Genomic DNA, 15628 nt, shown 5'->3' on the forward strand with positions numbered 1-15628 from the left:
ATGGGTTAGATTAGATCAGCACTCTTTGTCGCTAATTAAACTGCTACATCAATTATTTAACCTTTAAAGATTACATTTTAATTTCATATCCTATATTTTTTTCTTTGATTTATTCCGCGTCCAGTGAAGTGTTTAATATATCAAGTGATTAAGACAATACTGCACAGTCCAAACATCCAAACTAAACTCAGATAAGGCTACGTAACAAACCTTTTCCCAGATGTGTGTTGATAGACATATATCTTGCTGTTCCAGTTAAGCTCTTGTGTTCCCTGTAAGGGATGTGCTTTTTGGTATCAGAATCAATATATTCCTTGGCTAAACCAAAGTCTATTATATGGATTATGTGATCCTTTTTATTGCCTTGCCTTCCAATTAGAAAGTTTTCTGGCTTGACGTCTCTGTAGATTAAGCTCTTTGAGTGGACAAACTCCATTCGGTTCAGCTGTAGAGAGAAATCAGACATGTTAATGACTTTAGTGGCAAGAACAGGAAAGTAGACGATTATCTGAATGGTGGCCGATTAGGAAAAGGGGAGATGCAACGAGAACTGGGTGTCATGGTACACCAGTCATTAAAAGTAGGCATGCAGGTGCAGCAAGCAGTGAAGAAAGCGAATGGTATGTTAGCATTCATGGCAAAAGGATTTGAGTATAGGAGCAGGGAGGTTCTACTGCAGTTGTACAGGGTCTTGGTGAGACCACACCTGGAGTATTGCGTACAGTTTTGGTCTCCTAATCTGAGGAAAGACATTCTTGCCATAGAGGGAGTACAAAGAAGGTTCACCAGACTGATTCCTGGGATAGCAGGACTTTCATATGAAGAAAGACTGGATAGACTCGGCTTGTACTCGCTAGAATTTAAGAGAATGAGGGGGGATCTTATAGAAACTTACAAAATTCTTAAGGGGTTGGACAGGCTAGATGCAGGAAGATTGTTCCCGATGTTGGGGAAGTCCAGAACAAGGGGTCACAGTTCAAGGATAAGGGGAAGTCTTTTAGGACCGAGATGAGAATTTTTTTTTTCACACAGAGAGTGGTGAATCTGTGGAATTATCTGCCACAATGTAGTTGAGGCCAGTTCATTGGCTATATTTAAGAGGGAGTTAGATGTGGCCCTTGTGGCTAAAGGGATCATGCGGTATGGAGAGAAGGCAGGTACAGGATATTGAGTTGGATGATCAGCCATGATCATATTGAATGGCGGTGCAGGCTCGAAGGGCCGAATGGCCTACTCCTGCACCTATTTTCTATGTTTCTATGTTTCAGGTCGAGACCCTTTTTCAGACTAAGATTCAGGGGCGAGGGAAACTAGAGGTATGAAAAGGTACAGAATAAATCACAGACGACACCGATGAGACAAGAAAGATAGAGCCCACAGTGGTCCATTGTTGGCTGTAAAAGAGGTGATAATGTGAGGATACACCCCACACTGTCTGAAGAACGGTCTCGACCCAAAACGTCACCTATTCCTTTTCTCCAGAGCTGCTGCCTGATCCACTGAGTTACTCCAGCTTTTTGTGTCTATCTTCGGTTTAAACCAGCATCTGCGGTTCCTTCTTACATACATCACCTCTCAGCCTCCAATGTTCCAGAGAAAACAATCTAAGTTTGTCCAACCTGTCTTTCTCGACAACACCCTCTAATCCAGGCAGCATTTCTGCATCCTTGTTAGACAATAGACAATAAGTGCAGGAGTAGGCCATTTGGCCCTTCGAGCCAACACCGCCATTCAATGTGATCATGGCTGATCATCCACAATCATTACCCCGTTCCTGCCTTCTCCCCATATCCCCTGACTCCGCTATCTTTCAGAGCTCTATCTAACTCTCTCTGGAAAGCATCCAGAAAACTGGCCTCCACCGCCCTCTGAGGCAGAGAATTCCACAGAATCACAACTCTCGTGTGAAAAAGTATTTCCTCATCTCCGTTTCCTCATTTCCTCATCCCCTAAATGGCTTAAACTGTGGCCCCTGGTTCTGGACTCCCCCAACATCGGGAACATGTTTCCTGCCTCCAGCGTGTCCAAACCCTTAATAATCTTATACGTTTCAATAAGATAACCTCTCATCCTTCTAAATTCCAGAGTATACAAGCCCAGCTGCTCCATTCTATCAACATATGATAGTCACGCCATCCCGGGAATTAACCTTGTGAACCTACGCTGAACTCCCTCAATAGCAAGAATGTCCTTCCTCAAATTTGGAGACCAAAGCCACACACAATACTCCAGGTGTGGTCTCTCCAGGTGTGGAGTAACCAGAACTGCACACTATACACCACAAGAGGCGTAGGGGACTTCTCCATGAGTTTAGTTTGAGTTTAGATTATTGTTGCGTATATAGAGGTACAGTGAAGAGCTTTGTTGTGCGCTGACCTTGGTATCCTGGCAACATTTATCCCGTAACCAACACGACAAAGATGGGAGCGGAAATTTTAAAAAGCTATTTGACAGCTAAATGTTGGAGGCCACAGCACAGAAATCACACTCTCTAGCTTAGTGACATTCCCAGAACGAGGCAGCTGTCACCAGGGAACACACAATCTCAAAGTAGATGATTGAAAAACTCAAGAAATCTCGAAGTTGGATACAAGGAACTGCAGATGTTGGTTTACAAATAAAGAGACACAAAGTACTGGAGTAACTCAGCAGGTTTAAGGGGCTGTCCCATTGCGGCGACCTAATCTGCGAGTTTAGAAGAGTTTGCCCTCGACTCAAACTGGCAGCATGGTCTACACGTGGTCCTAGGAGGCCCTATGAGGCCACTGGAACTCTCCTTCATGCTCGAGGGAAGTTCCCGCATACTCGCGGCCTCAGTTTGGCCACGAACATTTTTTCAGCATGTTGAGAGTAAAAATTGGTCGGCATGGTTCTTTTGAGCTCATAGTGCAGTGGAGTGGGGTCGCTATGTAGTTACAGGCTGTCGAGGGCAGCCGTAGGCAATCTCCTTCACTGACCGGGCATTTTAATTGGCTCATTGGAGTTTTCAGGAGCAAGGAAAACCGACTGGTAGGTTAAATGCCCGCTAAACTTTATGAAAGGTTCTCTGGCTTCTTAAAAGTGTCTCCACTCCTTCTCCCCCCCCCTTCTCTCGCCTTCTCTCCCTCCGCGCTATCTAAAGGACTTACTGTACACTGTGCAGTCGTCTTTTACCTTTCTGTTCATCGCGGGTGTGAATTTCAGACCGCGCTCCCCCACTTTCCCTAGCCCCCGCCTTTGCGATGTGTTTGTGTGTGTGTGTGTGTGTTGTGTGCGCGTGTGTGTGTGAGTGTGTGTGTGTGTGTGTGTGTGTTGTGTGGTGTGTGTGTGTGTGTGTGTGTGTGTGTGTGTGTGTGGTGTGTGTGTGCGTGTGTGTGTGTGTGTGTGCATGTGTGTATGTGTGTGTGCGGTCGGTCGATCCAGCTCGAGGTTTTTCAGGCAGGTGCCCTCGGGCTTGAAGGTCGAGGCAGTCGCTGAAAGGTGGCATCAGTGGGACAGGCCCTTTACCTGAAGTTAATTGGGAAGTTAGTTAGGACTATTGATCTGCAAGAGAAGCATCAGCTCCCGGATCATTTACGGAGGTCAGTCCCGCATTCTCTTGATGAAATGCAATATGAAAGATATCATGGATGTTAATCTTGGCTCAACAGTAATGACTCTTGGCCAAGTTAATTGATAGTGAATTCAAGCCACACTACAGAGATTTGATTACATGCTACGGACTTGCACACTGAAGGAACATCTCGACAGTTTGTACCTTGGACATGAGACCTTTCCATAAACTGCTGAACCAAGGACCTGTCTTGTCTTTCAAGTATCCCACAACATTGTTTGAAGAAAGGGAGAGTTCTTCCTGATATTGTGAGCAACATTTATGCTTTAGCCAATACATCTAACACCAATACACCTGCTACCAGAGGTGCGGTGAGCGGCAGAAGCCATCCGGAGGTGCCGTGGCTGCCGCTGAGAAGCTGAGGCCAGAGCCACGGGGGCCGGAGGTGGAACATCGCAGGCCGGAGCCTCTCGGGCCAGAACCTCGTGAGTCGGAGCCCGCGCCTCGCCGGCCGGTGGTAGTACGCCGCTGGTTGGACCTTGTGGGTTAGAACCACGCGGGTCGACGGAGCCCGCGGCTGGGGCCTGGGACGGCACCACGGAAGAGTCCGAGCAGGACCCGGCAGCGTTCGTGGAGCGGTCGGTACGGTACCGACCGACCGACGGACGAGGATGGACCACATGGAAGTGAGGACGCCGCTGCAGAGAGAAGGAACAAAGGAGGACCTGGCGTGGAGGGACCACTGTGGGGGAGAACAAAGGGAGAACTGGGGGTGGGGGGGTGGGGGAGAATCTGTAGCTTTGTAAGCAGCTTTTTGGGCGACTGTTTCCACACCGTGGTAAGGTATGCAAGCAAAGAATTTCACTGTGACTTGTCACATGGAGATCAGGTAGGTTAAGACCGTCTTAACCTACCTGAATCACCTCCGCTCAGTCCGTCTTAACCTACCTGATCTCCCGGTTGCTCAGCACTTCAACTCCCCCTCCCATTCCCAATCTGACCTGGGCCTCCTCCATGGCCAGAGTGAGGCCCAGCACAAATTGGAGGAACAGCAAGTCGACCCGAAACATCGCCTATCTATTCCTTCGCTCCATAGATGCTGCCTCACCCGCTGATTTCTCCAGCATTTTTGTCTACCTTTCATTGTTAGAAATGGTAGCTATCTCTACCTATTGTCCAGGAGTAAACACTGTAGTAAACACAAGTAGTAAACACTGCCCAGTCCATCATCGGCTCTGACCTCCCTACCATCGAGGGGATTTATCGCAGTTGCTGCCTCAAAAAGGCTGGCAGTATCATCTAAGACCCACACCATCCTGGCCACACACTCATCTCCCCGCCACCTTCAGGTAGAAGGTACAAGAGCCTGAAGACTGCAACGACCAGGTTCAGGAATAGCTACTTCCACACAGCCATCAGGCTATTAAACCTGGCTCGGACAAAACTCTGAACATTAATAACCCATTATCTGTTATTTGCACTTTATCAGTCTATTTATTCATGTATTTATATAATGGTATATGGGCACACTGATCTGTTTTGTAGTCAATGCCTACTATGTTCTGTTGTGCTGAAGCAAAGCAAGAATGTCATTGTCCTATCAGGGACACATGACAATAAACTCACTTGAACTTGAGAGGAATATCACACTAGCTAACTCGATTGTGCCCAAATAGGTCACTTTTCACTTGAGGAAGAAGATTCAAATGGAGGATTGTGATCCAAGTTTGGCAAATGCCGCAGGATCCACGGTCTCTACAGCGTCCGAAAGACGGTGTCAAGACTTTGACGTATTCTGATGATAGGTCAACAACCTGAGACATTAATCCTCTTCCCAAAGATGGTGCTGAGATTTAGAGCAAGCAGGATTTTCAGTCTTTGTTTCAGGTTTACAACTTCAACAGTATTTTGCTCCAGTATTTCTGAAGGTAACGGCCAAGTTTCAAGCTGAACCACATTAAAACTAATCTCACTTGTGTTCCTAACACAGAGATTAAAAACACATGCCTCCATTCATCTCGACTTGAAAAGGATGCTAAGGAAGGATTTGCGCAAATGCTTAATTGAATGAATAAGAACTGGAACAACTAATCATTGTGCTGTCAAGGACATCATCACAGATTATCCCACGGTGTTTCAATTTGTCAATTTTTCATTACCATCTAAATGAGAAGAAATTCATCTCCTGCTTGCTATAGAGATTATTGCTTGCAATAAATTCAGAAACCAGGTTCAAACAGAAGCTGTGAAGAAAGGAAAACATCAGAGCGAACAGATCAATATTCAAAGCCAGCAGGATGCAAGATAATAAGAATCATAATTGAATTGTATATCGAGAATCTTAACTGCGCGTTCCAATTTGGCATTTTATACAATAAAAGTCTGCCGGTTCCAATAATATATATAATCTTGCCCAAGCTGACAAACAACACGCACTCTCCCGGGTACTTAACACTGCAGTCCACAGGAGAAGTCAGATGGTATCAACACACCAGGGAATTTCTATTTTGATATTGGTTCCAAGTAATTTACGAATGTTCCTGCAAACCTCATTGATAGGTTGTAAATCTGTGACCAGAGCCTACCTTGCTCTGGGATCTTAATACTACCACTTAAGCTTTCTTCGTCAAGCAATGAAATTAGTTCAACAAGGTCAGTTCTAGGCTTGACGGAAGGAAGTTCTTCATCCAGAGAATAAATCAAATGGGTTATTGGATCACCCCAACCTCTAGCCTAGATACACTGGAAACCTGAGCTTCAGCATCACTGCTCTGTGCACCAGCACAGCCTCATATTGTGTTTTGAATTGTATTCTGTCTTTACTTTGTGTACTAGTCATGTCTCTACTATTTATTTCATTCCCCTTACATGTTTTTCCTCTACCTGCTAAATTTTTGTAAGGTGTCCTTGAGACTCTTGAAAGGCGCCCATAAATAAAATTTATTATTATTATTATTATTATTACCAGCAGGTTGAACAGATCTTTTCTGGACCATTATGATTTATGCATTTGGTGCAATAGATGAAGTCACAAGGACCTGCTCACAAAGTGAAGCAAGTTTAAAAATTCAAAAGTTCAGTAAGTTTAGTTAAGAGATACAGCGCAGAAACAGGCCCTACGGCCCACCGAGTCCGAGCCGACCAACGATTCCCCCAATATTAACACTATCCTACACACACTAGGGACAATTTACAATTGACCCATGTCATTGGGTTGGGGGAGGAAACCGTAGCGCCGGGGAAAAACCCACGCAGGTCACGGGGAGAACGCACAAACACCGTACACACAGCGCTCACAGACAGGATCGAACCCGGCTCTCTGGCGCTGTACGGCAGCAACTCTACCGTTGTGCCAGTGTGCTGTAGGAATAGTCCAAATGTGTCCACTACATGTAACAGTCATTTACAGTTCCATGTAGTTATAGAAAAAGGGATAAAATCTAAGCCAATGGTTATGCCCTTAGTTCAAGCAGTCGACTTGGAAAACTATTATCATAAGAATGTGGTAAAAATTGTTTCATATACTTCCTCGTAGATACTCCAAATTTTGTATATCCAATCAAATACTTTCTTACAAACAGTCCAGTAGAGTATTGCCGTTCCACCGATCCTTGATTAGCAAGTGTACAGAATTAGTTATAGAGCCCGCATGCAAGAGGTGCCATATTTTGGCTGTTCCAGGCAAGTCCCCGTTTGCTGTGGGCCCGCAGCCATCTCCTTGCTTGGACGCCGGGTCTCTCACCTCACCCGTCCGCCTTTGCCTCCCGGCGTACCTCCCACATCCTACACGAGGGCGCGATAGCCCAGACCCCGGTTCCCTCTCCACTCCTACCAAGCTGCCACTCTGCAAATGAGTCAATTGAATCTTGCCTATGAGGAAACCAAGATTATTGGAAATTATCAAGGTATTTATTTCTGCAAATGTTCACATGTATTACGTGGACATCTGTCTGAATAGAGTTTCCGACCCAAAACATCGTCTATGTTCTCCAGAGATGCTGCCTGATTCACTGAGTTACTCCAGAACTTTGTGTTTTTCCCATGTATTATCTTTAACCACATTGTTAATCTCAAAATAATATAGAATTATAGAAAAACATCTACAATACACTGTTAGTAATATTGATGGCCGGTCCCACTGTACGAGTTCATTCAAGTGCTCTCCCGAGTTTAAAAAAAAAATCAAACTCGTGGTAAGCACGTAGAATGAACATAGTCGGAGCTCGGGGACGTCTCTTAGCGGCTCGTAACGCTAAGGGCAGGTACTCAGGAAGACTAGCTAACGGCAGGTAAGCTCGGGAAGACTCGTGAAGATTTTTCAACATGTTGAAAAATGTCCACGAGAGCCCCGAGTACCGACGAGTGGCCATTACCGTAAATCTCCGAGTTCGAATCATGGGAAACTCGGGAGAGCTCTTGGAATGAACTCGTATTGTGGGACAGGGCTAAGAGCCAGATTTAAAATAAGATGTCCCGAGTGTTCCACGACTAACAAATGTATCTTCCCATGTAGCAATCTGGAATGTCAAAGTTGATCTAAGTACTAATATAGATTGTCCCAAAAGGACACCATTGTAACCAAAGATACTAAAGGAGCTCCTCTATAATCTTTGATTGTAACTATCAATTTAACCGCCGCTCCTAGTGGCGGCGCGGCTCTGGCTGCAGCGGCTCTCCGGCAGTCCTGTTTGTTTTGTGTTTTTTTGGGTTGTTTATTTTCGTTTTGGTTAGTCTAGTTTTGGTTTTTAGTTTGTGTTTGGGGGGGGGGGGGGTTGAAACGGGGCTTGCTGTCTCTCCCTGCGGGGGGATGCGACTTTTATGTCGTATTCCCCTTCTCTGCCTCCGTCTGCGCTGAGGCCTAATGGTGGAGCTGGCGACCTCGAGGCTCAGGAGGCAGAGCCCGCCAGGACTCGCACTGAGCTCGCTCCTGTGAGGACGGCCCGGCTCGGGGCTGGAACAGGGCTTCCGTGAGGGGCTGTGACGCTACCGTGAGGGCGGCCTGGCCCGAGGAAGGAACGGTGCTCCCGTCGGAGTGGCCGAGCTCGGGGAGATACGGCGTTCCCAGCCCGAGGGAGGAGCGGTGCCCGGTCGGGGCGACCCAGCCCGAGGGAGGAGCGGCGCCCGGTCGGGGCGGCCCAGCCCGAGGGAGGAGCGGCGCCCGGTCGGGGCGGCCCAGCCCGAGGAAGGAGCGGCGCCCGGTCGGGGCGACCCAGCCCGAGGGAGGAGCGGTGCCCGGTCGGGGCGGCCCAGCCCGAGGGAGGAGCGGTGCCCGGTCGGGGCGGCCCAGCCCGAGGCTGAGACGGTAACGGCACTCACGTGAGGGCGATCCGGCTCGGGGCTGGAACGATGCTCCGGTGGCTTGCACGGTGTTCTGGCGGCGGTGGCCTGAGTCCGTGGTTCGGCCGCGGGCCAGCGGCTGCGTCTGCAGGACTGGTGAGCGGCAGCTTCGACCACCCCGGGCCGCGGTGTTGAGCCGCGGGACAGGTTTTAACATCGCCCGGGGGGTATCGCCTCAGCGCAGAAGGAGAAGAGGAGGGAAGAGACTGGAGACCTAAGACTTTTGCCTCCATCACAGTGAGGAGATGTTGGGTGGACTCACTGTGGTGGATGTTAATATGCGTTTATTGTTGTTTTTTATTGTATTGTATTGTATGTATGACTGCTTCAATTTCGTTCAGACTTCGGTCTGAATGACAATAAAGGCTATCTAATCTAATCTAATCTAATCTAATCTAATGTGGTGGTGACCATTAGTAGTCGCAGAGCAACGAAAACAATTATTTCACATTTGCAATACAGGCTAATCTAAAAGTATGTTCAAGAAGGAACTGCAGATGCTGGAGAATCGAAGGTAGACAAAATTGCTGGAGAAACTCAGCGGGTGCGGCAGCATCTATGGAGCGAAGGAAATAGGCAACGTTTCGTCCCGAAACCCTTCGGGTTTCGACCCGAAATGTTGCCTATTTCCTTTGGGTTTCGTCCCGAAACGTTGCCTATTTCTTTCGCTCCGTAGATGCTGCTGCACCCGCTGAGTTTCTCCAGCAATTTTGTCTACCCTGATCTAAAAGCAAGTCCTTCACTCTGAGAACATGCTCAATTCCTCACCCAAAAGTGATGATTATAGAAACACTTGGCTCGGAGTTGTCACAGATGTTCCCAAGTTCAAATTTCACACTTAAATAAAGCAATGCCTGCTATTTATGCACTCTACTGTCTAAGCTTAAAATTATTTCCTCAGTAAATAGCGACGGTAATCCTGTATAAGAATTAGCCACTGCTTAACTCTCATTGATTTTCACTTTTATCACAATGCAAATCTTCACCCTTTTGGGGCCTTTGACATTTTGGCATAACTGGTATTGACTATCCACCTCCAGTTTAAATTCCATTTGGAATATTTTGGAGGACCAAGAAACCAGGAACCAAGACTATAAACAATCCTTAATTAGGCTAATTAAACCTCATCTGCATGTCTAGTTGCAAAGGAACCCACTTCTTATCTTTCAACTGCAGATATATATTTCCTCTCTGTAGTTAATAATGCGATTGCTTGGATGCAAGATGTCAGAGACCACATCTGTAACTTGCTTACTTCTCCCAGTGGATTTGCACCACACAGCAATAAGATAGTTGGGGACAGAAAGGCAGAAATGTCTGGTGAGACAGGCAAAGAGATGGCACTTCCCTTGTGAACTTCTGTTTAAAATTTCTGACGGTCAAACTCCTTCATCTCAATAATGTCCATTGTCATATGTTGTAAGCAGACTTTGTTTGAATACTTTGTCTGAAGAAGGGTCCCAACCTGAAATGTCGCCTATCCATGTCCTGGCTGACCCGCTGAATTACTCCAGCACTTTGTATCCCTTTGTTTGAATAATAAGATAACTCACCAAATGGTGGCAAATAGAACAGAGAAAAATAAAGTAGACACAAAATGCTGGAGTAACTCCATGGGGCAGGCAGCATCTCTGGAGAGAAGGAATGGGTGACGTCTCAGATTGACACCCTTCTTCAATACAGCACAGGAGCGGGCCCTTACCATGCCGAACATGATGCCAAGTTAAACTATTCTTATCTGCCTGCACGAGATCGATATCCCTGCATGTCCATGTATTATCTTTAACAACATTGTTAATCTCAAAATAATGCAGAATTATAGATAAATAGCCAAAACTACACCGCTGGTAATATTAAAAGCTAAATTTAAAATAGGATGTCCAGAGAGCTCCAGGCCTAACACATTTATCTTCCTATGTAGTAAGCTGAAATGTCAAAGTTGATCTAAATAGTAATATAGATTGCACCCCCCGCAAAGAAACACAACCCTATTTAAAAGCCTCTCCAACACCTGTATCCGTGTATGCCTCCATCTCCACCCCCTGGCAACGCATTCTAGGCACCCACTACCCTCTAAGTTAAAAAAAAACTTGTTCCTCTTACCTTAAAGCTACGCCTTCTTGTCTTTGATATTTCCACCCTGAGAAAAATGTACTGACCACTTACCCTAATTATGCCTCATAGTTTTATATACTTCAATCAGGTCTCTCCTCAACCTCTGGCGTTGCCAAAAATAAATTAATCCAATTTTGTCCAAGCTTTCCTTGTAGCTAATACCCCCCTAATTCAGGCAGCATTCTGGTAAAGTTCTTCTGCGACCTGTCCACATGTGGTGACCAGAGTCACAAATGTACGGACTATTAGTGTGTGCAGTAACTTATGTGCCGCACTCTCAATACACTAATATTGCCCCAGTCACCCACAGCCTAAACCCAGGTTTAGTTTGTCAGGTAACAAGCAGCCTGCAGTCACACCACCATCACTTGCCCTCCTCCCTAGCCAATGTAAATGTCACTGTTTTCTGCTCTCCACCCTCCGTGTCAATCTTATGAGCCCCCAAAATGAGTCTCAGGAACTGCGCTCACCCCAGTGCTATGCGTCAGGGACGTGGCTTAAATGAGATCCCAGCCTTCACAGCCTCACATCACAAACTATCTATCTCATTGGAAATCCTTCGACTATCTTTGATTGGACTTTATCTTGCACTGAATGTTATTCACGTATTCTCTTTATCACTTATTTGTACACTGTGGTAGTATATACTATTGTAATGATATATTGTCTTTCCGCTGACTGGTTCGTGCACAACAAAAGCTTTTCACTGTACCTAAACAGTAAACTAAACTGAACCAAACATTACCACAGATGAAACTTATCTTTAAACCACATTTTGGGCACACAGTGGCACAGCGGTAGAATTGCTGCCTTACAGCGCCAGAGACCCGGGTTCGATCCGGTCCAAGGCTGCTGTCTGCACAGTTTGTATGTTCTCCCCGTGGGTTTTCTCCGAGATCTTCGGTTTCCTCTCACACTCCAGAGACGTACAGGTTTGTAGGTTAATTGGCTTGGTATGAATGTAAATTGTCCTGAGACTGTGTAGGATAGTGTTAATGTACGGGGTCGCTGGTCGGCGCGGACTCGCTGGGCCGAAGGGCCTGTTTCCGCTCTGTATCACTAAACTGAACTGAACTAAATCTAAAACTGAAAGTGGTCAATTCTTGTGTCGCCTGGGAGCAAGAGACTCTGTGAGGAAAAACTTGAATCACACTCACCAGCTGAATGGCGATCATTAACACAGTCTTCAGTGTGAAAGCTCGGTCACATACATCAAAGAGGTCCTCCAGACTTGGTCCGAGCAGCTCCAGTACCATGGCGTTATATTTACTACATGGTCCAAAGTAATAAACCTGAGGCATTCCTTCAGCTGAAAGAAAAAGAGACTACTTAACAAAAAACCCAATGGACTTCTGTAGGAATGTTACTTTCAAGTGTTCTAAATAACGTTACTTTAAAGAAGTTACAGGAGGGAAATTTATCCCATCGTATAACCGGGTTAAAAAAATTCAGATCTTAACAAACATATTGTCAGCAATGTTTTTATACAAACCGGATCAATAATTTTGAGTTTTTTATGTCGATAGTCCAAGTTTGAAATTTTCCTGCTAAATGAATGGGGAGGGCCATCTTGCAATGAATTTAGTTTGAATCAATTAAACTAACAGCAAACATGGAACAAGCAAGATCATATGTGCAAGAAAAAACAGTGGAAGATTGAGATAGAGTCAGAGTCGTACAGCATGGATACGGGCCCTTCGACCCAACCCAACCATGCTGGCCAAGATTCCCCATGTAAACTAGTCCCATTTGCCAGGCTTTCGCCCATATTCCTCTAAACCTTTCCTATCCATGTACCAAGTATCCAAGTATCTTTAGATGTTGTTATAATACCTGCCTCAACTACTTTCATAGGCAGTTTATTCCATGTACCAATCATCCTCTGAGTGAAAATGTTGCCCCCTCTGGTTCCTATTGCCTTACCTTCTTAAATTTTTAAAACTTACTAGACCAAGAGCAGACCCGTTGGGTTTGTTCCCCCAACGTTGGGGGGGGGGGGCGGCGGCGGCATATGGCATCACACACATTAACCACCCCCCATACACACTAACGACCCCCCCCCCCCGCACACACGCTACCCCCCTTGTTAATATATTAATATTATTAATTTGCTCCTTTTACCCCATAATCGCCCTATCTACTGACGCACAGCCCCCAACTCGCAGGCGCGTCTAGAGAGGGAGGAGGGGTAGAGGGTAAGGGCAGAGAGAGAAGGGGGGGGAGAGGGAGAGAGAGAGGGAGGGGGGGAGTGGGAGGGGGGAGAGGGGTCGGGGTTTAGAGGGGTTTGGATGGGGTTTAGAGGTGTTTTAAGGGGTTTAGAGGGGTTTACAAGGCTTTAGAGGGGTTTAAAGAGGTTTAGGGTTTAGAGAGATTCAGAGGGGTTTACAGGGGATAACAGGTGGTTGGAGGGGGTTTAGATGCATTTACAAGGGGTTTACAGGGGGTTAGAGGAGTTTAGAGGGATTTAGAGTTGTTTACAGTGGTTAAGATATGTTTAGAGGTGATTACATGGGTTTGCAGGGGGTTTAGAGAGGTTTACAGAGGATTTAGAGAGGTTTACAGGGGTTTACAGGTGGAGAGAGGTTTAGAGGGGGTTACAGGGTTTTAGAGAGGTTTACAGAGGTTTGCAGGGGGTTAGAGGGGTTTATATGGCTTTTGAGGGAGTGTAGAGTGGTTTAGAGATGTTTACAGGGGGGTTGAGGGGTTTACAGGGATTTACAGAGGTTTAGAGGGGGTTACATGGATTTACCGGGGTATAGAGGGATTTAGATACGTTTACAGGGGTTTAGAGGGATCTAGAGGGGTTTACACGGGTTTAGAGAGGTTTACTGGGGTTTAGAGGCATTTAGAGAGGTTTACAGGGGTTTAGAGGGGATTACAGGTGTTTAGATTGTAGATTGGTTTAGAGGACATTACAGGGGTTGACAGGGATTTACAGGGGGTTTAGAGGGATTTAGATGGGTTCAGAGGGGTTTACAGGTGTTTAGAGAGGTTTACAGGGGTTTACAGGGGATCGAGGGGTTTACAGGGTTTTAGAGATATTTACAGGGGTTTAGATGGGTTTACATGGGGTGCAGATGGGTTTAGAGGGGTTCAGATGGCTTTAGAGGGTCTTACAGGGGTTTACAGAGGGTGCAGATGGGTTTAGAGGGGTTCAGAGGGCTTTAGAGGGTCTTACAGGGGTTTAGAGGGATTTACAGGGGGTGCAGATGGGTTTAGAGGGGTTCAGAGGGGCTTACAGGGGTTTAGAGGGGTTTACATGGGGTTTACAGGGGGTTTAGATGGGTCACCCATTTCTTCTCTCCAGTAATGCTGTCTGACCCACAGAGTTACTCCATCATTTTGCATGTATCAACCCGTGGAAAGCAGTCGGAACCGACAACATCCCAGGACGTGTGCTCAAGGAATGTGCTGAGGAGTTAGCAGATGTGCTAACAGACATCTTTAACATCTCCCTTAGTCAAGCCATTGTCCCCAATGCCTCAAAACTTCCACGATAATCCCCATAGCGAAGAAACCAGTGGTTGCCTGCCTAAATGACTACCGCCCTGTCGCCCTGACCCCAATAATAATGAAGTGTTTTGAACACCTGGTGAAACCCCACATTACTGCCAGCCTCCCCTCATCGTTAGACCCCCTCCAGTTTGCCTATCGCACCAACAGTTCTACAGAGGATGCCATCTCTACCACGCTGCACACAGTACTCACGCATCTGGAAAACAAAAACACATACACCAGAATCCTGTACATTGACTTCAGCTCAGCGTTTAACACCATCATCCCACAGAGACTTGTGGAGAAACGAACCCTGCTGGGCCTCAACACCACCCTATGTCACTGGATCTTGGACTTTCTGACAGAGAGACCGCAGTCAGTCCGTGTTGGCAAGAACACTTCAGGCTCGATCACGCTGAGCACCGGCTCCCCTCAAGGCTGTGTGCTCAGCCCGCTGTTGTTCACATTGCTCACACATGACTGTGCTGCCAGATTCAGGGACAATAAGATCATAAAATTCGCGGATGACACAACAGTGGTGGGACTCATCAGCGGAGATGACGAATCAATGTACAGGGAGGAAGTAAAACAACTAGTGGACTGGTGCGGCAAAAATAATCTAGAATTAAATGTCGACAAAACGAAGGAGATGGTTGTCGACTTCAGGAGGGCGCAGCCAAAGCATACACCACTCAACATCAGTGGCACTACAGTGGAGAGAGTGGAGAGCATAAAGTTCCTCGGTGTGCAAATTACAGACAGCCTCACCTGGTCCAGGAACACCACTGGGACCGTCAAACGGGCCCATCAGCGACTGCACTTCCTGAGGAAACTAAAACAGGCCTCACTCCCCACCAACATCCTCAGGACTTTCTACAGGGGTACGGTGGAGTCTGTACTCACGTACTGCATAAATACGTGGTACTCCACCTGCAACTGCTCGGACAGGAAGGCTCTGCAGAGGGTAGTGAGGGGAGCAGAGAGGATCATTGGCGTCTCCCTACCCTCGGTACAAGAACTGTTCCAGAGCCGCTGTCTGAAAAAAGCTCAGAGAATTGCTAAGGACAAACTGCACCCCCTCCACATACACCTAGATCTCCTGCCATCAGGCAAGAGATATCGAAGCATCAAAGTCCGGACTACAAGACT

General features: G+C 46.6%; 1 protein-coding gene across 5 annotated transcripts in view; it reads right to left on the minus strand.

The window, feature by feature from the left end:
* Positions 1-15628, minus strand: part of LOC116968252 (casein kinase I-like) — a 200439-nt gene that overhangs the window by 69414 nt on the left and 115397 nt on the right. For all 5 annotated transcript variants that reach the window (XM_033014943.1, XM_033014945.1, XM_033014942.1 and 2 more), the window contains 2 exons: positions 12142-12293; positions 211-445 (listed from right to left, as the gene is read on the minus strand). In XM_033014943.1, coding sequence (XP_032870834.1) covers positions 211-445; positions 12142-12293 — 387 coding nt within the window. The remainder of the gene's footprint in view (positions 1-210; positions 446-12141; positions 12294-15628) is intronic.

Source organism: Amblyraja radiata, chromosome X (genome assembly GCF_010909765.2).
Source record: "Amblyraja radiata isolate CabotCenter1 chromosome X, sAmbRad1.1.pri, whole genome shotgun sequence".
NCBI classification, from domain to species: domain Eukaryota; kingdom Metazoa; phylum Chordata; class Chondrichthyes; order Rajiformes; family Rajidae; genus Amblyraja; species Amblyraja radiata.